The 26608-nt window shown below is 37.0% G+C and overlaps 1 protein-coding gene across 1 annotated transcript in view; it reads left to right on the top strand.

Annotated features, from left to right (window-relative positions):
* ADGRV1 (adhesion G protein-coupled receptor V1) overlaps nt 1-23605 on the top strand; it is a 269354-nt gene extending 245749 nt beyond the window's left edge. The window contains exons 88-90 of the mRNA XM_064735976.1: nt 14865-15056; nt 16741-16918; nt 23144-23605. Coding sequence (XP_064592046.1) covers nt 14865-15056; nt 16741-16918; nt 23144-23262 — 489 coding nt within the window. The 3' untranslated portion in view covers nt 23263-23605. The remainder of the gene's footprint in view (nt 1-14864; nt 15057-16740; nt 16919-23143) is intronic.
* Nucleotides 23606-26608: the final 3003 nt, after the last annotated feature.

The raw sequence follows: 26608 nt of genomic DNA on the forward strand, positions 1-26608 counted from the left end.
AAATCAGCTTGTACTGACAGCTGATTGTTTATTTAAATCTTCAGATATGTTATTTTGCTCTTACAACAGAGACATGAAAAGTTTTAGTGACAAAAATCCTCTATTATAACACTAGGAACCATACTGGAAATTTTCCTTTTTGTTTCTATGTCTTCTCAAAGAAGAGTGATCAAGAGATTTAGTTTGAGAGATTTTATTTTCTGTGTGTGGGTGCCTATAACTGTGTAAACAAAGCTCATCATCTACTGGAGACTTGCTAATGTTTTGATTGTGCTTCAAAAAATATGAAAGAATAAAGCAAGGTGAAAATTGTGACTTATCCTTATATACGTTCAAAAACTTATCATAACTGGTGGTAGATTTTGAAATTTTGGTATTTCTTATGCCCCAGAACCCTCTGGGATTAAGATTTTGAGTTCAAGAAAAGAGAAAATTGGCATTGTAATACACAGAGTGATTTCATTCTGAGTAAAGCAGAGCCAGCAGTTCTTGCAGAACCTTTTTCTCATTCCTGACTTCTGAAAGGTAACAGGAAATCAGTGATTCTCATCATGAAGACTTCTGCTTTCCTTTAGGGCTTTGTTATTTTCACACTAGCTTGTCTCTCCCATTATTAGCCAAGTAGGCCAATGTATGTGACAGAAATTTTTACTTCATAAGAGGAATATGTATTTACAGATCTGGTTTTAATTCTCTAATTCTCTCTTTTAAATTCTTTAATTTCTTTTAGTGAACAGAAAAGACTCCCCACCACTGGGTACCTAATTTATCACACTGATGTCCAAAGACTTTTTATGTGGTCAATAAGGAGGGAAATGTGATTCCAAAGGATGCTTCACCAGATATATGTGATATTCCTGCTTTTACTTAGTATAGCATTTCTGTATTTAGGCTCTGTGATTTCATCCCAAAGACAGACTTTAAGCATCTTTGGCCCTTTCTGCCTGGATTTAAAAAAAAAAAAAACTAAACTAGGTGTTGTATACATTGAAAACAGAAAGTCTGAAATCACCCATACCAGTATTTTTTGGGTTATTTCAGAATCGCTTTTCATTTTCCCCTAAGAAATAGATAATCTCAGAAGGAGAAACAAATTATTTTTATTATTTCTGCAGGGTCTTTGCTTTACAGATAAGTACAGTGAAGAAGACCTTCACAAAGCTCCAAGTAAGGCCATGGAGTCATGATGAGATATTTGGATCACTTGAAGGTTTTATTTAAGAATCACTCTCTAAAGACATAGTCTAAACTCTAAGAAATAATCTAAAAATGTTCTAACCAAGATCTAGTTGTGTGTGCTAAATTTTGTCTGAAGTTGTTATACTAATTACTTGAAAAACAGTTTAACTGTCCTACTTTCCTTGAAGACACATGAAAACCAACTGAGAAAGTTTCTTTAGAGTAGGTTATGAAACCTTAGAAATATTTAAATTAATTAAAATTTTGATAGTTTTGCAGCAAATATGTTCGTAGTAAACCACATAACTATTTGGTATATTTAGACAAATTTACAGAAATTTGGAAAAATAAATATGGAAAATAAAAACTTCTAAATGTAGTATTTTTACTAATGTAATATAAATTTTAAGTTCATGTGTGTTAAAGAAATTTCAAAGAATGCATGAATAATAATTTTCTGCTTGTGCAAATCATCACAACAGCATACAATTATATATGAAAAACAGAGACTAAATTATTTTTTTTACAATTATTTTTGTAGTTCACCTGTAGATAGCCATGTCTGTCTGATCAGCCTGTCAATCTTCACAGATAGGTATTACAATTTCGTTATAGATGCCAGGAATAAAAACTATGGGAAGATAAGTGACTTTTCTGGGGCCAATGCAACACCTGCAATGTGAAGCAGTCTTAATGGCTCCTACATTTCCCATTTGTTCTTAATTTGTTAAACCACATTAACACCAATCTCTCAGTCTGTATTTCCTCAAGTACTTTATTTTTTGGAATGAATTTTATTTTCTAATTGGAAACCAAAGTTAGTTCTAATAGAACATTAAATTCCTGTAACAGTAGAAAGTAGAAGGAGCTGTGGGATGAATGATTTTCAGGACAATCTAAATAAAGACCCTCTTCCTGGAAATGTCTCTTTTTAGATTACCACCCTCATTTTCATTGACAAAGAGCATTAGCACACACTAAACTATGCCACTTTTCTGACATGGTTTGATTTAGTTTGTAAAAATTATTTGTAATAGATAAAATTAGAGGGAAGAGACCAGTATTATCATCCTTGCCACAAATTTTACTTCTGGTAATGTAATTTTGTGTTTAATTTTACTTGTAATTTTGCATGTAGTAATTCATTGTGCATGAACCTTAACCTAATGCAGTGAGTGCCATTGCAAATAACTGAATGCATATGCTTTAAGGAGTTCTGTATCTGAATTCAGAGGAAGGTTCTGTTGGAGCAGTTACTTAACCAAAAGGGTGGAAGTTCATCTGAATGTTAAAAGTTGCATTTCTGCTGAGTGTTCAGAGAACAATTGTGCCTTGTGCCTAGTTTATCAATATTAAATTACCTTTACATAAACATAGTTATATAGTTTTGTTTATATAGTTATAGATAATTACAGGTAAATACAAATATATATATATATTGATATAAATATTTGAAAATATTTTTATGTCTTAGCACAGACACCACTGTAAAAAATCCTCACAAGTTGTTGTAGCTTTGAAAGACTCTTAAGGGGAAACATGGAGTGACTGTGAGGTGTATGTGGAGAGAGAGGCTATGGTTTTACTGAGAGAGGCCTTGGAGAAGCTGTCTTGGCTGAGCTAAGTAGTGTCATTATGTTACATTATACTGAAGTCTTCTGAGGGACCCTGTATCAAGGACCACCATCCTGGTGTTGGTGATGAAGAGATTGTGCCCAGTATAGCAGCAGAAAAAGAAAAAAATATGCTCAGGTTCTTACCATTCCCAGAGGCCTCACTGGAATGGAATATTGAACATCACCCTACAAATTTCTGCATTCATTAAATTAAATGAATTATTGTAATTATTAAATACATTAAATGACACTGCCACACCAGCCTGTGAGAATTCAAGTACTTCCCTATGTCACTGGATTTTATATAGATTTATGTTTTATCTGTTTAACATAAAATTGCTTCAAAATCTACCTGCCTGACAAAGTTTCCCTGTCTCACTTCAGAATTTCTTACAAACTCCCTCAGAAAATTGTTTTTACATCTCACCAGACTTTTCATTACTCACTTATCAGCCCATTTCTTCTGCTGACTTCAGCGAGGAGCCAAAATGCTTCTGCAAGCATATGAACATGCAAATTTTGGAGGTGGAAGTCCAATTAGGTCAGTATTCCCCATCAGATCTGACTTGTAAGTACCTCCAGGCTTGTCGAGCTCACCTCTCTGTTGGCCTGCTCAGCAGGCAGAGCCAGTTCTGTCTGGAATCAAATCTGCAGGGAGGAGCAAGGTTTGAGTTTTCTCCCAGCTTCAGTTGGAGGGATAACGGCAGAACTCCTAGCTGTCTTGCTGCTGCTGGGAACAAAAAAGTGCAAAGGCTGACAAAGGCAAAAAGTACTAAAGCAAAAAACAAAACAAAACTTGTCAGAGCCATGCACTCTCCTCTTGAGCCACGCTACAGCTCTGCAGCTGGTGGCTGTGTTTGCTCTGCACTGGACTTGCCATGCAGCCTAGATATCTCTGTCAAACACTTTGGATGATTTGGCAATGAGAAAACATGATCCTGCAGAACCAGCAGAAACGTGCTGGAAAAGAATGGATGGTAATCTTCAGCCCTCACACAAAGTGGAAGGCCTCAGAAGGACATATATTATATGCTAAGCGACAGGAAAATAAAAGCTAAAATAAAAATAAACAAGCAAAACAAAAACAAACCCAAAAGACACTCAGAAACCAAACAAAAAACAAAACAACAAAAAACAGCTGAGAAATGTCTTGCTTTTAAAACCATGTGAAAGTCCACGCTTCAACAGTTCCTACAATGTTTTTCTTTGAAGAAATCCTCCACAGATAGCAGGAATGCATGACAGACCAGGTCAAAATATTTCTGTTAAGTGCTGCAAACATGTCTTAGGTAATTTCTGGCATTAATCCATTGCAGAAAATTTCTAAGAAGGAGAAGGGAGCTTTTCATTTTCCCAGTGCAAGGAGAACCAACAGTTTTGATATATATTCCATGACTTAGACTATCTTTTGCTGACTATGAGTAAAGCTACTTTGTGGCAAAGTTCAAGGAATGTACCAACACGTAGAAACTAAATGTTCCACTTGCTTATTTTTGAAATATATTTATATATCCTTTGTCATTACATTGGTACATATTAACATACAATTTTTGTTTTTATTAGTAGAATTAATACATAAATACTTAATACTATATAAAATATTAAATAATATTTAATTATACTATATATACTTAGTTATCTTATGTCGGCCATTACTCTCCCAAGTGTTGTACTTGTCTCAGAAATGCAGAGGAATCCCTGTTTAGAACCATTTGAATTGCCTCAAATGTTAATTTAATTTGCTTTCTATTTTCTGTAAATTTTCCTTTTTTTTTTTTAAGCTTTGTTGGTGTTTCTGTCTGAGTCTGTTTAAAAAGTCCTGATGGAAATTTTTGTGGCAATGTTCTTTTCCATTAAAAAAACAGTTGTAACACACAAATGCAAATTCTAGAAAGCTTTCTAAAAAAAGCCTCAAGACAATGGTTTCTACTAGAAGACTTGACAGTGATGGGGTTGAGTGCACCCCAAGCAAGTTTGCAGGCAACACCAAGCTGTGTGTTGCAGCTGACATGCTGGAAGGAAGCGATGCCATCCAGAGGGACCTTGACATGCTTGAGACTGGGTCCATGCAAACCTCACAGAGCTCAACAAGCAAAGTGCAAGGTCCTACACTTGGGTGGTGGCAATCCCAAACACACCTACAGGCTGGGCAGAGAAGTGAGTGAGAGCAGCCCTGAGGAGAAAGACTTGGTGGTGATGGTTGATGAAAAGCTCAACGTGAGCTGGCAGTGTGCACTCACAGCCCAGCGAGCCAAACGTGCTCTGGGCTGGATCCAAAGGAGTGTGGCCAGCAGGAGGAAGGAGATGATTCTGCCCCTCTGCTCTGCTCTTGTGGGACCCACCTGGAGTGCTGTGTACACTTCTGGTGTCCCAACAGGAGGAGGATGTGGAACTGTTGGAGCAAGTCCAGAGGAGGGCCAAGAAGTTGCTAAGAGGACTGGAGCATCTCTCCTAAAACAGCAGGTTGAGAAAGTTGAGGCTGTTCAGCCTGGAAAAGAGAAAGTTGTATAGAGACCTCCTAGCAACCTTCCAGTAACTGAGGAGTACTGGAAAGCTGGAGTGGGACTCTTTATTAGGAACTGTAGTGATAGGACAAGAATAATGGGTACAAACTGAAAAAATTGAGGTTACATATTAGGAAAAATTTTTTCTCTGTGAGGATGGCGAGGTACAGCAAACAGGTTGCCCAGGGAGACTGTGGGTGTCCCAACCCTGGTACTGTTCAGGGCCAGTTTGGATAAGTCCTTGGGCAATCTGGTCTAATGAGAGGTGTCCCTGTCCATAGCAGCTGGGGTCAGGACTACCTGATCTTTAAGACATATTCCAAACCCTTAGCATTGTATGTGATTCTGTGATCAAATCCCTATTTAGTAAATGAGTCCATTTTTTATTTTACTTCGAGTGGCACTCCCTGTGAAAAGAGATCTGAAGTGCTCTTTTGAGGTACATTTTATTCTCACCTTGCACAGACTGGGGGCTTATTTTCTCAAGACAAAAAGTGAGTGATTTCCATGACAGAGCCAAATTATACCTCTGCCTTCTCTTGTTCACCTAGTTGTCAGATATGGAAGGACATCTAGTTTTTGTCCTAATTTTTGCCCACATTTCCCTTTTCTTGAGGAGCACACCTAACCAAAACAGTTTTATCTTCCTGCTTTATAAAACTTGTCTTCTGCCATCGTTGAATCTGTGGAAATGTAGTAAGTAAGAATCTGTGGAAATGTAAGTAAGTAAGAAATGTAGTAATTTTCTAGGATTTTTTCACTAAAGTCAAGGGAAGAAGAGAGTATAAATTGCTGACAGTTCACATGAATATCACTTTACAGCAAAGCCTGCTATTCAAGAACTCTAGTTCAGAGAAAGTCAGTTGTCTGGCAAAATTGCTTCTTGAAATAACTTGCACATCTGTTATTCTGGTTGTAAAAATAATAAAAAATTAATATTAAGATATTTGCTGGGGTCAGTTTTAACTATGGGATGGTTGAAAATGGTGAGACCTTGTTTGGTTCCCTACAGCCTTGCATGTCTGTAACTCTTTTACCGGCTGCAGAATCACTGAAGGGTTTTCCAAATGGTCAGAGAATGCTGGAGTATCCCAACACTCTTATTCACATCAGTCTTGCCCTAAAACACTCAAGCAGATGATATGACAAGTAATTACACCAGTTATCTACTACCCTTCAGTTCCATCCAAAACAGAAGTTTTTAAAGGTTTCTTGCATTTATGGCTTCTGAAGTTGCAGAGTTCTTGTTATACAGCTTTTTATGGCACTGCACTGAAATACTCCTAAATAGACAGTTTATCCAATTTGTCAGTCAGAGTAACAAGAATCAAAGAGAGAATGGTAGGCATGAGAGAGATTACAACACTGAAAGGATTCTTTAAAGGGGAAAAATGTTGTTGTAATAATAACTTCTTAACTCTTTGAGATTTTCTCTAATGCCATAAACATAAAATTACCCTCTGTCTTTTGACTCTTCCAATCATGAAAAGCCTACTTTCTATTCTCTGTTTCTTTTATTCCTGTATATCAGTCATTAATACACATAAAGAGAAATTACTACTTTAACAAAAAATAACAATAAAAATAATAATGTGGTGCAGGAATAGTTCTTTTTTTTGGCTGTGCACTGTGATGCTAGCACATTTGGTCTTTGAATGTAGGTTTTGCAATTGCTAGCTTCTTGTTTGAGTTTTCAACTTGCTTTCAGATATAACTAGAGAATCAACTGTTCTGAGACTGTTAGGGAATCTCTTGAACTAAGACCAGATGTTGGAAAGGCTTTTTTTATCCAACTTTTCTTCTCTGGAAAAGAAAGAAAAGCAGTAGTAGGCTTAGATTGGAAGGTATGATCTAAAATGTGGGTTTGGTTATAAATGTTTACCATCGAAAGCAAGTATGAGAGTAAGTATTTGAAAAATTTTACTATGTTTATGTGAAAACTTATGACTTCTAATATTTCTAGGAGTAGAAAAATGTGTGAGCGTAACCTTACTGTGTTTGGTCTTCTGTTCTTTTTTGTGTTTGGTTCATCAGTGACAAATAGTCTGGTTTCGTTGGTATGTGATCTGACCACTTTTTGGTACCAGAGAGGTCCTCCTCATAGGATAAGGCACAAGAAGAACCTAATGCAAAGAGGATCTCAAAGGATGTTGTCTCCAGTTTCTGTTGCCTGTGCAGGAAAGAAAAATGAATAAAAGCAGAGGGTGAAAAAATTCACAGGCTAATAACTGGAGCAGAGATGGGGAGCAATGGGGTGCCAGTTTGCTTTGTTTGCTCTTATGTGTTCTTAACCTTCTGCCACCATTTGTGGTTGCTGAGATTTGATGACTCTCACAGAGTCTTACTGACTCTCTGTAAGGAGTAGCTGGAGCCAGAGCTGTGGGGAAAATTGCAAGCTGCTTCTAAGTGCTGTCTCTCTCATGTTTTCCCTACACCTCTCCCAAAATTCCTGCCTACAGTGTTCAACTCAGTCATTCTTTCTCTGTTAAGCTTGAAATACCAAAATAGAGCTTTCTTTGTATTTCCATTGGAAGGAAGGGACAGAATCTTATTCTATCTCAATCTACACAGTTTGCAAGTTTGGCTAATCATCTGTATTTTCAGTGCATTTTCAAGATTAACACCCCTCTTTTAATGCTGAATCTGTGCTCTTGAAACAAATAACAACAACTAACCAAAAAAGTCACAAAATTGCAACCAAAAAACCCTAAAAAGACTGGAATAAAAACCCCCAAGACCTTTTCCACTATTTACAGTGCTGAAATCAGAGGTAAAAATAGCAGTTGTGTAGGAGTAGCTACAAGTGTGCTGAGAGCTATGCAAAATATTTATAGTGAATACTGAATATCCAAGCAAATCTGGTTTTTAAACATGTGCCAAAGTGTGTGAACCTGTCAGGTAAGACTTAGCCAAGTTTAGACTAAATCTGAGATGAGTGCAGTTTGCCAGAAAGGAATTTATGACTTTGGCTTTGAGCAAGAGTTGCAAGATTCAGCATGGTGTTGGCATAGCTGGCTCTGCATAAAGAGAAACTTGGCAGTGTACACTAAAGTTTCAAATGAGACATTAGTATTAGGAAAACTTGTTTAAAATGCTGAAAGCACAATATTTTTTTTCATTATTACAGAATATACCTGTAACATATTTATTTGTGGAATTTACCAAAAACTGAAAGCACTCAAAATAAGTATATCTCAGTGCAGACCTGTAAATGCACTTTCAGTTTAATGATAGATACATGAATTATTACTTTTCTTCATTGCATTTTTTAAGATGGCTTCTGCTCCTTTGTGTGTATGTGTGTGTGTGTGTCTGTGTGTGTGTGTGTGTGTGGTGGCTGGTTCACCAGGTGATACCTACTGACATGGTATGGCTTTTGCGGTCCTAAACTACATTTATTTATCCTTGATTACATTTCTTATTGAGTTTTTGCTTTTGATGTTAATTTTTAGGTCTTCAGCTGTAACTGACACTAATCTTGTTGTACAGAGCAAAATAGGGTGTAAATGCCTCAGGGACCAAAGTGCAGATAAGCAGTAAATGTTCACAGTTGAAACTGTGATAAGATAAATTGCAGGATTGATAAGAAACAATGGTTTCATCAAAACTGACGCTTAACGGCAAATAAACATTCTAACAGTTGATACACAGCAGGTCCAAAGTCTACTTACTAAATGCAATCATCAGCTGATGGGGCTGCACTGCTACAGGCAGTTTTACAACAATCACTTTGATAAGAAACAGAACCACATATAAACAAGGGGTCTTTGATTTATATTTCAAAGGTTATTATTTCTGAAGAGCCATGAGTGGGAGAGGTTAAGTGATGGCTGCAGATTAGTATCATATGACTAAGATGATACTTCAGTCCTAATAGCAACAATAAAAGATCCTCAATTTGCTTTCAAAATAAAATGTGATTGAAGAAAATAATGGCAAAATAAAATGTACATTGAAAACTGCATAGAAAAATGCCATGCATGCGATTTATTATAATGATCTCTAAAAGAAAAAGGAAGGAAGGGAAGCAGGAAAGGAAGGAAAGCTTTCCTTGCAGAAATAAATAGATAATTATATGTTTTATATTTGCCATTTGGCTCACATTAATAATACTACTGCATGTATGATTCAGTTCCATAACTAATCAAAAAATTACTAGGAAAGATGATATTATCAAATTTATATCATGCTTTGCACAATGGTACTGATTATGATTTCTTGAATATGATTCCTTTAATTTTGTGAGTAATTTCTTGCTTTGCAGAGACTAGCTTTTGAACTTAATGAAACATGCAATTTATTTATATTAATCAGACTGATAATTTTCCCAAAAGAGGTAGGCACTTGTTATGTAATTCAGGGTTAATCCACAGCAGTCTTTGACCAGCCAGTGACGGAAACAACATAAGGAACTTCCCATAAATTAATGAAAACGCTAGGGAAGTTCACAAGGAATCAACCAAGGCGCTGAATAGCACACCACCAGAAGTGGCAGCATCACCCCTGACCCTTGACAGCCAACCAAGAAGAACAGTGTGATCATTAAATTAACAAGGAAAGGACTTCCTGGGACTGGTTGGCAACAGTAAATTCACACAGTCCAGACAGAGAATGAAATTAAATCTCACCTGATAAAATTAAAACTCTGAAGTAAGACTAACCAAAGCCTAAACTATCATACAGTAATGACAAAGAGCATCAAGAGGTGATCCAACTATGGGCAATTCTTCTGTTGTCCAGGATACATTTGTGTTCTTTATGGGGGTGTTTTTAGCACCTGGCATGAATAAAGGTGCAAGTGTAAAAATAATAGTGTATTTTTTAGACACTCTGTTTTAAGGATCAGAATGAGCCATTTTTGGTAACTGAAATTTTTGGTCTGACCAAGAGGTCAGCTTTCCTTAGAAGCCTTAATTTTGCTTTAAGTATTCTCCTTTAGAAAAACAACTTTTAGAGATACAGTCATGTGATGATAGTTAACAACCAAAATTTTCCAAATTAAATTAAATTTAAATTTAATTAATTAAAATAAATTTAAATTAAATTAAAATTTTTAGTGCTGATATATACCCAGAAGCAGGTTGAGAAATGGCTAAAATGGAGTGATGAAATCACTTTTTGTTCACAAAAGTCTTCTTAAGATACTTTATATATAGAAATACCATTCCTCTAAAACAGATGATCATATCTGAATTAACTTTTCTGTTGAAAACAGGTGTTTTTGGGGTAGGGTATCTCAGACATGGTTAAAATACTTGTGGGAGATATATGCTGTAGATTAGCTTCAAAAATAAGTCTAATACTTTGGTGTGTTTGTGTTTATCAGAACAATAATAAAATCATGTGATGCAGTAAGCATCTTGGTTTTCTCTCTGTATGTAAAAAGGAGATGATGAAAAGATTTGTTGATTGCCTACAATTTCTTTTATCCTTACTCATTATTAGTAGCTGGTTAACTCAGTTTTCTAATTTAGATGTACTGTAGTGTCATATCAGTAAGTTGGACACACAGAGTTAGAGGCCAGAGATAAACTCTGAGTCTTCAGTGTGCAGTGAAGGTTTCCTGTGGATCAGTCCTCCAGTCCTTATGGGATCTCGTGAGGTGTAACATGTATGAATGTATTCTGTCATTAATTAGCTAGTTTCCTGCAACTTCTCCTTAAAATAAATCAATCAATCTGTTGTATAGGAAAACTCACCTCACACAAATGCATGAACCCTCTCACCAGTTATATTGTGTACATATATACCAGAAAAAACTCCCTTCTTCTTCTATGGAGTAATTTCCACAGTCTTTTTGGGCAGGTTGCTCCAGTGCTTAGTTACCCCTACATTAAATATGTTTTCCTCATATCCAGTTGGAACCTTCCCTGTTTCAACTTAAAACCACTCTCTCTCCCTCTGTCATTTCCCACTGCTTTCTCCATGACTGTCTCTTGTAAGGTGAACTACTGGCATAACCTAGAGCAGCACTGAGGCTGCTCCCACCTCACTGAACAAAACTGTCCCATCAAACTTTTCCATGTGAGCTTTCTTTCAGACAGTTGTACCTGTGTGTATATGGATATTTTTTCCCTGTCATAACAGTACAAAAGAGTTTATGAGCCAGTTGCTGAGATGAAATGATAAGAGTTTAATTGTCTTCCATGAGCCAATATCAGTAAAATAACCAGCAGTCTTTGCAGACAGTCTCTTGCAGGCTTTTTTCATATAAGCACCATGTTTATGAACTATAAATTTCCTGTTTGTGCTCCCTCCTTTGGACAGTCTAATTGTCTGCTTGGAGCATTTCCCACCTTTCTCCATAGGAAATATGTTACTACCACCTTTTTCTCTGATGTTTTACTGTGGCATTTTACTAACATTACTATCATAATTTAACCATAAATGAAATAGGGTTAAATGTTTTCTAAGTAGTCCTGGGGGCCCAATGCACAGAATTTATGTAGAATCACTATTAACCCTCTCGAGTCCTAGTTCTTGAGCTTAGTTGTTCACTGTGCTTCCATAGGGCCCCAGTCAAACTCAGATTATTAGTCAGTCATTGTAATCTGGGACCCAAGGTATTTTCCTGGCCCCCTGGCACATGCCTATGAGTTGAGGAGCATGGCTCCCAATATATATGCAGCAGCAGAGGTTGCTGGTACTAGGCTGAGATTTTGGGGATTGGGTTTAGCTTAGGTTTTTTTAATGAAAACTTCTAATAAAAAATTAGTATTTCCTATACATTTAACAGAAATATTATTGCCCGTTTTAATTAATAACCACACCTTAAGCAACCTCTTTTCAATCCTTATGGAGGGTGTAGGTTCCCAGCAGGCCTGTCAGCAGAAATTAACTATTGTCTTCATTTCATTCTTAGTCCAAGCACCAAGGACAAGTTTTGTGAGTCTCTAAAAAAGTACAGTAGTTCCAAGCTGGCTAGAGTTGTTTATATGAAAACACAGAAAACATGTATTACAATGCCAACAACCTTATTTTCGTAGCAATTTATGACTGTTTTTACAGTGTTTTAAAGGTTGAAATTAAAAGAAACACGAGTCACAAGAATGATAAAAGATCATTCAATTCTCAGACTGGTGCTTTTGAAAAAATTGACTGAAACTGAAAGCTGTGGTTGCGCTGACAACAACCTAAGTATCTGCACGCTGTCCATGCTCTTTCAGAGTAAATACCTTGGTAGCTGCTGGCTTGAAAAGAAACAGAAATTCATACTGCATGACATCATATGTATGGTCTTTGGAACTCAATGCAACCTGGGCAGGATCATTTGACTCGTTTTAGCTTCCTAACTACCTTCCTGGGGGTTTTAAACAGGGACACAGGACTGTCAGAATATGACCACAAAACCCTTTTGGTGCTTCAAACAAAACTACAGTGATGATACAAAGAAATTCACATCTACAGAGCATTATCTTCTTGAGATTCTAGATTTAGAGGGGAATATAGGTGAAAGAAAGATCCATCCTTTGTCCAGCCAAGGAATTCTCTTTCCAGCAAGAATTCCTGTCTAAATGTATTGTCTGCTTAGGAGTATTGGGTTTCATTGGGTATGAACTTCTGTTGGTAAGACATTTCTCTAACAACTTGCAAGACAGGAGAAGTATAACAGAGGTTTTGATTCTGCTATCTGTCTCAGTCTTTGACTTTTCCTGTTCTTAGGCATTAAAATAACCTCCCTGTGTGTCCATGTGACTATTAGGGAAGGACCCAGAGGAGTTGTCTCATCATCAGAGAATTACATCAGGAGGCAGACCAAGTTAAGGAGATAATTGTGACACTTTATTCCATGAGTTTTTGTTTCAGAAAATTGAGTGTTCCACACTTGAAGCTACTTGAGGAGAGTGACTTGTCATGGACCTTGTATTGCAGGGACACAATGCCTTGTGTCCCTGCAATTTCAAAAGACAGGGCTGTGCTACATCGTCAGCTATTGAGTTTTCTTGAAAAGTACAAAACTACTTGAAATGTGTGTGCAGCTTTTGTGGCTAGGCCCTCAGAGACTGAACTGCCAGAGGCTACTCTGAATTTTGTATTGTCACTATAATCTGTTCTTCTTGGGGGTTTTATCCTTTTCATATCCATAACAACTTAAATTAAAATAAATCCATTTACTGGCCCCATTATGTCTGAAGTATATCAGAGTCCTTGAACTTGTTTATAGAATGAAAGGATATTTTAGTTCCTTTTTACCATCTCAAACATGTTTACATCTATTTTATGGAACGTATTTACTTATGTGTATCACAAAGAAATTTCCTCTTAGTGAACTGCTCTGAGTTGTCATGACAAATAACCAATAATCTGGAAAAGCAGGAACATGTTTTCTCAAAATAGCTTTTTAGTGGTTTTAGCACTTTTATTTGGTAGTTTTCTGTTAAAAAAATCTCAGAAGCAGAGCTGTATAGTTTTATAGCAGCCGTGTGAGAGTATCTCCAGTGTTTAACCAGCTGAGATTGAAATCCTGTTGAATCCCATTAGCTTTTCTTATGTGTCACTTGGGACCAGATGATTCTGTCATATCATTTTCCCAATAGAAATTATCAGTCCACGTATCATGAGATGCTGTTGGGTATTTGCACTCTCTTTTTTTTTTCAAGTATTTTCAAAATTCCTTTGTTAGGAATTCACAAATATAATTAGATGAAACTCCTTACTATTTGTAAACCCAGTTAGTACTTCCATGCCAGTGGATACCTTTAAAATGAATTGTTCTGCTTAGTACAATTAGCTTCAGGGTTCTGGAGAACAATGGGAATTAAAAAAACATTGCAAATGTAATTGTATTGCAGCAATTGGTAAGAATGCAGAAGACTTCCTTCTGTACTATTTTGGTAACCCCTTCTTCAGTAATTATTTAACAGGTTGATTTATCAGTTGGAGTGGATTATTTTCCCTCAGTATTAGTGCAACTTAAAAATTAAAGTAAGTCAGATTTCTTATTGAGAAATTCAGTTACTGGATTTCTTTATAAACACAAGACACGGTTATATTATTTGTCTTGTCTCAGACTAAAGGTCAAAATTAGCAGGTTTTAAAGAAGAACTGCAGATGCATACAGCAGAGCATTTGTTGTAATCAAAAATGAAAATCAGTGCTGAATTAGTGCATATCACAGAACATCTAATTTGTAGTTATATTATCTGTGACAGCAGCAGTGCAGTTTGCATGAGGTAAAGGTTGCAAAAAGCTAGGAGGTCAGTAAGAAAATGAAGAATTGTGGCTAAGGAACAGCAGCCAAATACTATTATAAGGGAGGCCTTTAACCTCATTTTCACTCTTATGATAACTGTGAAACTCAAGTCGGTTTTGTTGGTTTTGGGGTCGTAGTTTTCCTTTGCAACTCTGTAGGTTCAACTAAAGAATAATTTTAAAATACTTGTGTGCGTGTGTGCGTGTGTATGTGTGCTTGTGTGTTTTTAGCTGAGGAACTCAGGATTTGAATTTACTTGTAACTTTTAGATCTCTGATGGACAGTGATTTCATCCATTAGTTTGCACAGAAAGCTCTGAACCAAGCAACCTGCATTTCACAGCCTGCTTTTCTCTTTCAATCTCTGTTTAAGGGTCTTTATGTCTTTGTGGTATATTTTATCCTGCACAACCAACTTTGCTGTCCTGTGAAAGCAAGTTACACTGTTGACATGAATGGGCATGCAACTCCAGGATCAGCATTTTTCACACATGGCAGTGGTCTGCCAGCTGCAGGAGGAGAGATTAGCAAGTCCACGCAGAACCTCATCAGTGCCATGGAAGAGGTAAGAGTGCTCTGTAGTTCTCTGTAGCCGTTAACTTGTTTACAGATTGCAGCATTAGTTCTGAAGTGTAACACATGGGAATAAGATGCTAAATGTTATAGGTTTGACAGGGGGGAGCTTTTTCTTTCGTTTATTTTAATAACAAAAATAGGTATCTTTATCCATGTTATTCTTGGAACCTACTGTGCCCTGATAACTTCCCACGTAGAGAATTTTTTCTTTCACACTTGAGTCTTCACAATATTATGGAGGTTGATTAAAGTGTCAAAAGAAGGTCATGAGAAATGAAAATATCAGGTTAATTCTTTCAGCTTACTATAGGTTTTAGATGGGCTTTATATACTATAAAGTATAATTTCTCTGAGTTAGGATGATCAAAACTTCTGGAAGTTGCAATAAAGTTAGAATAAAATGGAATGGAATGGGGAAAGGAAGTGAATGGAAATGGGAAAAGGGAAAAGAGGGAAAAAAGGGGAAAGGGAAAAAAAAGGGAAAAGGGAAGGGAAGATGTAGTGGGTTTACCCTTCCTGGATGCCAGGCACCCTCTAAAGTGGATGATATAGAGATGTACTTAGCAATATTAATTTATCTATTGCTAACAAAATCAGAGCAACATAATGAAAAAGAAAACAACAAAACAACCAACCTTAAAAACACCTTCCCCCCTTCAGCAAGCCTCCTTCTTTCCCAGGTCTCATTCCTCCCTCAGCAGCACAGGGAGACAAGGAATGTGGGTTATGGTCAGTTCATCATCCATAGTTTCTGCAGCTCCTCGGGGAGAGGAGTCCTTCCTGTACTTGAGCATGGGGTCCCTGGCACAGAGGAGAGCTCTCCATGAGCTCACTCAGTGGGAATCCATCCCGCAGGCAAGAGTCCCCCCCAGACTGCTGCAGCATGGCTCTTTCTTCCAAGGGGCGTAGTCCTTCATGGACAGGTTCCAGCGTGGTCTCTGAACACCTCTCACAGCCTCCTCTCAGGCACCCCCTGCTCTGGCATGGGACTCCTCCATGGGTTGCAGGGGCACAGCTGCTTCCTCATCTTCTGCACCACAGGCTGCAAGGGAATCCCAGCTCTTGCATCTAGAGCGCCTGCTCCCTCTCCTTCTCCACTGACTCTGGTGTCTGCAGAAATGTTCTTCTCACAAATTCTCACCCTGCTCTTCCCTGGCCACAGTTACATCTGCACAATAATATTTTTTTTAATTCTGCTTCTTGAATATGTTATCACAGAGGCATTACCACCATTTCTAATTGACCCAGATGTGGCAGTGGACACATCTTTGCAGCTGCCAGGGGTTGTTCAACCAGGCATGGAGGAATCTTCCAGTAGCTTCTCACAGAAGTCACCCCAGTTGGCTCCCCTGTAACCCTCCACACTACCAAAACTTGGCCATGAAAACCCAATACAGGAGGAAAGGAAAGGCAAGGGAAAGGGAGATACAGATAGATGGATATACATCTAGATATATTTATAGATAGACAGATAGATATAGATAGATGTAGATATATATTTATAGATACAATTTATTAAAAAGTTTTAAAAGGCTTCCTGGTTCATTATAGAAGTGACAGAATATCTGGTTCCAAAATCTTTTGGTCTTCAGTTCAGCTCTAGTCATAATTTCCACTTTTCTGTAAAATAGTTTTGATGCTTACTGAATTTTGTGTCTTTTTAAACTCTGCAGGTGCCTGCAGACTGGGAGAGGGCATCCTTGCAGCCTGCTAGTCAAGCTAGTGCTGCCTTTAAGCAGAGTCCACAAAATGGTAATGTTTTCCACCCTTCTGGAGGATACAGTACCAGCTCATTAGTTGCTGATGAGGAATCACAGGAGTTTGATGACCTAATATTTGCTTTAAAGACTGGTGAGTGACTCTTCCCTTTGCCCTTCAAAGTTTGCTCTATTGCTATGTTGTTATTTATCCTAATGGTGCCACCATTCCATGAGATACAATTAATGAGGTATCTTAATATAATCTGATTTCCAGTGGAAATCTTAAAGATCAGTTATCATAGGAATGTCTGATAGGACAACCAAAGAGACAAAGGAATCCTACCTGATAAGATGTGGCATACACAAACCAAAGCCCACCCAGTTTAAGTACAAGTGGACTTGCTTGGTAGCAGGAGGTCACCTAAATGATCTTTAGGAATACCTCTGGGCCTGACTTCTTGAACACTAAGAAGGAAATTCATAGATAGTTAATAGGACATGAAACTATCTACATCTACCACTCCTATTATTACACAATGTTTAGTACTTAAGTAAATCAGTTGGCATTAGTAAACTGTAGAAGACTGAGTCTTAAAGCTGGAAGAACAATCAAGGCAACAGCCGTAGCTGAAATATGATACAATTCAACACGTATTCAGCACTTAGTTACTTTTTCCTGTCTTCAAGTTCCATCCCTAATTAACTTGTTTTAAGTTCTTTGAGAAAGTAGGTCTAAAACCAACTTTTGATTTTCTTGCCTAAATTCTATTATTGTCTTCTTTATTAAAATTTTATCATAATTTTTTATGAGTGTTTCATATTAATATGATTTGAGATAGTGACTTCAGGCCATTGTTGGAGAAAAATATTTTGTTTACGCTGCTGATTCAAGTAGTGCCAGACAATTTTACACCAATGCTTATTCATGTGCTCACGTGGTGTCCCCAACAGTGTTACAACAGTAAAAATCCCCATGATTTCTAAACCAAACCAGCTGTCCCATCTGGTTGCAGCCTCACATTTGAACAAGATGACCTGAAAAGGTGGTGTGGAAGGTTAGAGCATCTTTGACCAGCAAAGTAAATGTTTATCAACTATTGTCTCAGACACAACCTCTAGCTCAGCATATATTTTTTCTTAAACAACAAACAAACACACAAACAAAAGCAAAAACCAAAAAAAACCCACCAAAAACAAACAAAAAATCAACAAGCTTTTCTGTAACTAAAAATCTTTTTTATTATTTTCATCCTGACATGTTTTCCAGTTCAGCATGGCCAAAGAGAGGGAGGCAAGGAATCACATGGAAATAATAAAAAAGGAGATGAGATGGTGGAAAGCTGGAATTTTTTTCTCTGTTTAGCAATATGGACCTATGCCACTAAAGTATTCAGTGTGCTGTTGTCTAACAGGAGTTTTATGATAATAGTTAAGCTAGCAGGCACTGAAATGTCTGAAGGTAACTTCAACTTATGGTCACAGGGAATAATTTTGTGGCCACAAGGTTTAACCTGGATCATTTGGAATGAGTATAATACTTTTAGCAAAGCTAAATTTTATTCCTGCCTTTCTGCCATTCTCGGCTGTAGAAATGAAGACAGATTAAAAAAAAAAAAAATCAATTCTCCACAGAAAAACTTTGTTTTTAACTTGTCACTGTTTAGTAATTTGCAGTGTGCAGTGCAGCCCCATAAATAGTTGTACTGGCACTCTCAGCCTTGTTGCTAAAGTAATGTGTCACAGAACTGTGCACTTAGCCCTTGGTTCCACAGTCTTTAGTGCTGGGCCTAATTACAGATTAACCTGAAATACAGGCTGGGTCAGATGGAGACATACAACTGCAGTTCTAGCAAATCAGGTGGATAGCAGTGTGCTGTTTCTTAGCCCCGTTATGCTAGCTTCGTGCAAGGATCACATGGTGATAGGGTTTTTCTGTTTTGTGTGAGAATCCAGTGGGCTACTTATATCATGCAGCCATTGTATTTGGATGCTTTACCAAATAATTCCTTCTTTCCATCAAATGTGCTCATGTCCATACAGAAATACACTGTTGGGATTCACCCACCTTGCTACATCATGCTGTTTCTTTTATTTTGGAGTTCTTTCGGAAGACAGGCCTACTCCAAGGTGGCTTATGTGAAGGAAATAATAAAACAATTATGGTAGGAAAAATACTTTAGGGGCATGTCCTGCTCATTGACATGTGCTAAAAGCTTTTTTTAAGTGTTTATTAATTTCTACTTATTAATTTTATTGTATTTCATTTATGGCTCTCATAATGATTCAAACAGCTTCTACTGAGAAAGTTAGCTATTTGTGAATTAGTTTTAGTTGATTTCACTAATAACTTTAAAAGTCTGTAATTTTGGACGTGATTTCATTTCCCTTCTGATTTCTTGTGCAAAGTTTATATTGATAGTCAATTTAGTAAGACTTTGCCTTCCAGATTGCAACACAGTCATATGTTATTGTGATTGAGGATAAAGCCCAATGTACCAGAATTCCCTGAGGACTTGTACTCTGGTAGAGAAGCATTAAAGCATGAATAAATGCATGATAGCTTTACTGATTTCTGAACTTCCATCTGTGTCTTACAAATACTCCTATCCTCTCCCTTTCTGCGATGCACAAAACCAAAACAGCTCATTCCTTTGGATGAAATGTGAAACCAAAACACAGCAAAGCCTTTGGGGGACGCCCAAACTCCTCCAGAGGTGATGAGTGACCCACCATGGTAGTATCCAGATATATATTAAGCAGAATACTGCTACATTCATACCTCAGTGTTTTTTTTAATCTTAATGCAGGCAATTGTGATAAGTACTGTAGAAATATTCCAGTATTTCTTTAATATGATGCAAATATTCTAATGATTCCCTGATATGGAAAATACTTGGAAAAATCTACTAAGTTAAAAACCCCACACAAATACAGCTGTTACAATAACAATGTTATATAAAATGATTCATGATTTTCAATCTAATACAGCTAGGGTTCCAAAGTCAGCATTTTATATAACTTGGTGACCCCACTGAAGGTGCCTGGTTTAAGAATAAAGCATCTCATGTGGCCATCCTGAACCTGGGGAAACATTTGAAATTTCAATTCTAAAAGGTATTCAGTGCAGCATCCTTGAGACTTTCTATTACAGGGCATATAGATTGTAGGTGGCAAAGTTCCTGCCTTATCAGTCTGCATCTCTATTTTGAAGGGCTCACTTCAAAGAAAAAAATAAAGGAAAGAAAGTTTGCATATTCATTCAGTTTCTCATCTGTAGTTGTCACACATATGTTATGTGATGACTATTGAATGTGACTGTGCAATACCCAGTAAGCATTTTTAGTTCAATCTGAACTTTTTTTATAGAAGCTGAATGTCTGTTGGTGTCATTTCTGTGAAGTAAAACCCTGAAAGAAGAATTAAATTTGGTTTGTGTATGTTATTCATATACATCCCACACATATAATAAAATTATGATTGATTAAGCAAGATATAAGTGCTTGAGAGATAAAAAGTTTTCCCAGTGATATGAGTACAGTGCTTGCAATACAAGCTCTTTCCCTTACAATGTTTTAGTGAAAGTCTTAGCTATCTCTAAGCCAGCAGATGATAACAGCTGTTGTTTCAGGGGCCTCGGGATGCACTAATACAGCCCTTCACCAGCAGATGTCAGTGGAGGAAGCTCTCTGGGTTTGAAGCCTGAGCTGAGACTTTTCAGTTTACAGCTAGTCCTTGCATACACAAAGAAAAGAAAGGAGGGCTTCATTTTCTTGCTTATTTTTCTTCACAAACTGGGAAAAAGTAATACTCCCTGCTACATACCTACCACACAACTCTAGGATCTCTAGAAGTGCATGTTTTTTGGAATGTGATTGAGTTTAAATTCCACTCTAATCTGAGAACACAATGGACCAATGAACTCTGTGAAACTCAATTGTGTAAACAGTCATACCCTTTCCAGCCTGCCGACTGTTTGGTAAGCTGGTATCCTGGTTACATTTCAGTTCTTATTCCTAAAAAGGATCAACTCTAACGCAGTTTGTCTTTGCAACATCAGCAGAGCAAGGCCTTTGCAAACCTAAAGTACCCAGTTTCAGCCTCTGACTTACCAAGTTCCTGATAAGAACCTACGTAACAAAAAATATCTTCTCTGACTTTGCACAGAGCATGGACAAAACTTGCTCATATATGACATTTAAGAATATACATATTATAATATCATTAGACCAATACCTGATCTTTTTAGTGCCCAGCAAAAGATTCTTAAGGAAATCCTGTGCTAAGTTGCCACGTTATCGGTATAGCTACTGGTAAGACAAATATCTTTCTAACACCAACGCTCAGTGTTCATCTTCCATAAGAAGTATTGTGTTCTTTCTTCTTTTGAAGTATTTTATTTACTTCATGGTTTTTGCTTGATCATCCATCTTCATGTGGTAAATACAGCAGTCTGATTCATCTTACCTATTACAGTCAGGTTTCCTTTCTAAAATAATCAAACAATCAAAATAACTCGTTTAAACAATTGCTGTTTTTTCCAGGACCTTCAAGCTCCTTTTGGATATTAGGATCTGGCTCAATAAAGGGTTGAATGTGCATATAAATTTAAATCAGCTTCAATACATTTATAAACAAGTATTTTAATAATTCAGATCCTAATCTTGACTTTTTTTATTGTATCTCTGTATCTTGATGGATTTTTACTCCTGTCAAACTCTGGCAGTAGTTGTTTTCTCAAGAACTTGGATCGTGCCAACCTAAGGACTCAGTAGTGTCAGTGAATGCATGTTCCCTCCATGACCCAAACACCAAAACCAGGTGTAAGAAGGATCATGGTGCAACTGACCCACTTTACCCCTGGATCATGGAGCATGGAGCCAAGTTTGGCCCCTACCAGGACTTTGTGCAGACCTCTGTGGAAAAACTTAGCTAGTCCTACAGGACCTTCTGTGCAGGTTCTCTGGACCAAACGCTGTATTCAAAATTGCAGCCTGACTTCCCACAGCAAAGCAGCATCACACTTCTGCCTGCTTTACAGTACTTCTTTTCTGATTTAGGGGTGGTGGTTCGAAGGGTGCTAAGAGAAAACTTTGTTGAAGTGGAATAACAGAGAGCATAGAAAAAGGTGAAGGAACTCAAAAAAAAATTAAAATACTCTTTTCTTTTGTTGAACAAACCAAAAACTGGAAAGTCAGCTGAGATAGAAATAAGAGATGCAATGTATACCTTATAGAAACTCTGGAAAATATTTTTCAGTATGAAATGCAAATCACTGCCTCTCCCAGCATACCCTGTTCAGGGCTGTTTGGAGCCAGATGTCATTCCTTTGGAACTACCTTGAACTGCATGTAGTTACTGATCTGCTTCTGTCTAAAGCAAATTATTTCCCCCATAATTTGTAAATGACACCACTACAGGATCATACTTGAAAGTGATTTGTATTGATATCCTCATGCCTCATTATGCTCATATGCAGTACTCAACAAATTTAAAGCCTAGACACCTTAAGCCCTCAAAACTCATGTGTTGTGTAGAATTTGTTCTATAGCTCAAGGAGAGGAGCTGAAAAAACACTGAAGTTTATAGTTTCAACAGATCTCTTGTGACAAAATGGTCTGGGAAAAATTTGCATTTCATAAAAACTAGTGCAGGATTGTGAATCTTCACACTAATCTACTCAAACCTCCCACACAATAAAAGCCCAAATGAAGTCCCCATCAAACGTTTAGGAAGCAGAAAGCTAGAAGAAGTCCTATGACGAAAGGATGGAGAAGGTAGCCTCCCAAGGTTTCTTCTACACATGTTTTGGAGGTTGCCTTGGACAAAAATCTAGTATTTACTTCTCTCTTCTGGCAGAAGTAAAACTTAATACAACAATTTATGTCAAATGTGTGTTTAAAGAATATTTGGTCAGTATATTTTTTCATGTCAAAATTACTGTCCTATTAAAACAGGTGGAATTATTGTTTAACTTGGAAATTATATCATTAAAAACCAATTATTTATGAGGAAATCCTTGGAAATACCAATGCTAACAGCCAGATCATTAACTCAGTCCAAGCCAGGCCCTGATTTATGCTTTTCTGATTTCAAGGCAACCTCTAAATATCTATTTTACCACATACTGGAACAAATAAAGTGAATGACAGTGGAATTATGAAAAAGCATATCTGTATGGTACAAATCTATGTCAGCTAATGTTATAATCCATGAATTCAGTATGGTAAACTAGTATGAGGAAACTTGCCACGTGGTTGTGGGGTAGGGAAACATTTCAATAATCAGAATAAAACAGAGTAGGACAGAGTATCCTCATTTCTCTGTCAAAATTTCATTCTCACTGACTCTTATTTTTGTTTTTTTTTCTCTATTTCAGGTGCAGGCCTCAGTGTCAGTGATAACGAATCTTGCCATGGCAGCCAGGATGGTGGCAGCATGGCTAACTCCCAGATTGTAGAGCTTAGAAGAATACCCATAGCTGACACTCACCTCTAACTCCACAGCTTGCTTGGGATGTTCTTGTTGTTGTGGATTTTTATTCAAGCCTCAGTATTTTTATATTTGTACTTCCTTTTGCACTAAAACACTATATGAAACTGTAGTAGAATGTTGTTATCTTTACTGAATGTTTAACATGGAATGTTTGCTTGAGGTTTTGTATATCAGGAAAAAAAAAGTAGATTTTTTTATAGTGCGTGAGCATCAATAGATACCATGGCAATTGGCCTAGATTTGTATCTTGTAAGTAGACAGTACATTTCATAAACTGTAGCTTTTTTAAAAATTAACCTGTACATTAACACTGATTAATAAAGCAATAGAGTCTGTTTGATACAAACCAGTCTGGTATTTCTCCTTACTGTTTATGAAGATGAAAGGTGATGCAGACACCCTGTTGAATAGGAAAGTGTTCTAGTGGCACAGTTTTTCTAAGTTTCCTAATCTGTACTCTTCTCACTGGTTTTGTGAGTACCCAAATCTGTGAACAAATTCAAATAAAGATGCAAGCTTTGAGCCAAAGAGCTTGAAATTTAAATTGTGACATGATAAATATGCAATGATCTGAAACACACAGAGGGAAGGGGAGATGAAGAACAAGAGTGAAACCACTGGCAGCTGTTTGCTTTTAACTTCTTTATGTTGTTGGTTTCATAATATTAAGATCTCTCACTCTTCACAGGCAAAAAAATAGGAGGAATTCCAAAGAGTTGAATTTTCTGTTGATCTCCGTGTAGATAGTCCTGTTCTGATTGAAGGGTTCAAGTATTGCATTACAGAGTTAGATCAGTAATCTGGGGCCATAAATGAGCAAGAAAAGTCCCCCCTTGGAAGAAAAAAAGAACAGAGGAAGTATTTCAGAACTGAGAGGGGAGGCAGGCTGATCTTGTAGGAATCATTAACTCTGCTTGTGCACAGACAGTCTGGAAAAAAAACACATTAAAGCAGGAGACCAAGGGAATTTTCCTCTGAACATTTCTCAGTGTAGTGTAGATGTACAGTAAATGAGAATGTAAGTCTTTTATACATTCCTCAGGAATTTGCTAAAGGCTTTACACTGGGTAAGGGCTGAGCAACAACCTCTCCCTTTAAAGAAAAACATTTCCTACAGAAATCTTTCCATGATTTTTTTTAGAATCATGTGCAAATTTTGCTGTATCAAATTAGATGGTGAGCTTAAAAAAAGCCTAAACCAACAAAACAAACAACTCCCACTTCTGTGTCACAGTTCTGTAATAGCTAATATGACTGCACAGCTTATAGTTATCACCTGTATCCAAGACAGACACCAACTTTAAGGTCTGATGCTGCAAAAGCCTTGACAGACACAGGAAACTATTTTTAGTCAGGAAAGTTCTTAAACAAGTGCTTTTTAAGTATATGTTTGAATTGGGAAATAAGAATATGTCTGTGTGTATCTAATATATGATCTGCGATATTGAGTCTAAAATTTCTGACTCACAGGAATTTTGTTGTCTCTTTACACTGGTCATGGTATAGAGAAAACAAAGCGAAGTCTTTTTGGAAAATGTCAAAAGTTAATGTGAGTTAGAAGGTGGGAGTGGGGCACAGTAGATGAGCCTTTCCTTACTGTGGGCAATGCACAGGGTGATCAGGAAGACCCTGAGCAGAAGGGGCAGCTGTTAAAATTGAGTGCAGTACATCACACTATATACATAGATGCATACAGATATATAAAGTGGGAAAAATTATACAAAAGTGAGCCATCAAAGCAAATTTTGTAATTCACTTTTTTGCCCAAAATACACCTGGTGAAAGGGGACTTTCTGGGCAGTTGAGTGAAATGCAAGTATCATTAAAGTATGTGAGTCTGGAGTTAACATTAGTTTTGGATATTTGGCAATATGGTACTTTTTTTGTTTTCCTCACAAGAAACCTGGCTCATTCTTCCTGAATAAACTGAGATGAAGTAAACCTTGTGAGTGCTGATCCTTCTCATCTACCCACTGAAGGCTTAATGTGAAACCTGGCCCTACAGAACTATTGCAACACTTGCTCGGTTGTGAGCAAGTCAGGACTGTAACAGATGTTTCATTACTCGAAGTACATGCTACTACATGCCGTGAGAAAGCTTATAAAGAGGATGTTTGTTTGATTTGACTCATCACCATAAATGTTAATACTTTATGTCACTTCAACTTGTTGCACAACTGGCCTGCTTAGGGATTTACTGTAAATGCATCAGCATTTTCAGAGTAGATCAGTTGGGTGGCTTCTGCTGCCAGCATTTTCTGAACTTTACATCTCTATGTGGTACTCACATGGTTTAAGGTCATGAGATGAATTTTGTAATTGTTCTAAAACCAATCCTATTTTACCAGAAAACATTCTGTTGGTAGGAGATTCAGTGGTTTAATGAAACGAGTCTCTCCCAGCCCCTTTTTGCTGTTACTTGGGCAGGCAAAGAGAGCCCCGAGGAGGGCAGCTGTTTGCTCTGAGTCAGGTGTAGCCAGCAGCCACACCTGGGCAGGACCAGTATCTTTACTCTTGGCATCACTCAGCCCAACCAGACTGAATGCCTCCTGCGGCTCCTTGATCTCAGGAATTATTTAAAATTTAATTGAGAGTGTAAACATTTCTTTGTTTCTATGAGGTGAAATAATCTGCAGCTAAGTGTCTTTCAAACCAAGCATTACCACACAGCCTGCCATGCTGACTGACTCATACAAGCCTTTGCCTTGCCTCTCTGTAGGGAAAACCAGTTGCTGTCTCTTCTGTTTTCTTATAAAAAAAGATAATTTTTCCCCAAGAAGCTATTTTATGTGTTTTGAAGTGTAGAAAGAGCTGTAGGTAATATTTACTATATTGAATATTAATAGTTAATATTATATTAAAAGCACTTACTATGATATTTAATTGAATGTATCAATATTTCAAATATTATTTAATAATATAAGATATTATGCTCTATGCAATACTTTAATGTTATATAATTGTTTATAATTTATTATATCTCTTATATATTATACTGTTATAATTTAATATTATATAATAGTACTTAATATATAACATTTAGAGTTCACTGTATGAAGGAGGTCCCTTTTCCAGACAAATTTCACTTAAAACTACTTACATATATATGTAGATCAGATAGGCGAAAGGACATGTTTCAAGAGTTTGTTACTGCTCACATGCTAATATAATTCACCCCTTTTGAAAGATGCCTGAATGTATTTCACATTTAAATGCATAACTGGTGAAAAATACTAAGTTCAACAAACATCATTTAGGTGATGTTTTAGAGAAAGCCACTGGTTTCACCTTCCTTGCTGTATAGCAAAAATAAAGCTACATGTCAGTAACTTGAACAGAACTATTCAGA

The sequence above is a fragment of the Zonotrichia leucophrys genome, chromosome Z (genome assembly GCF_028769735.1).
Source record: "Zonotrichia leucophrys gambelii isolate GWCS_2022_RI chromosome Z, RI_Zleu_2.0, whole genome shotgun sequence".
Taxonomy (NCBI): Eukaryota; Metazoa; Chordata; class Aves; order Passeriformes; family Passerellidae; genus Zonotrichia; species Zonotrichia leucophrys.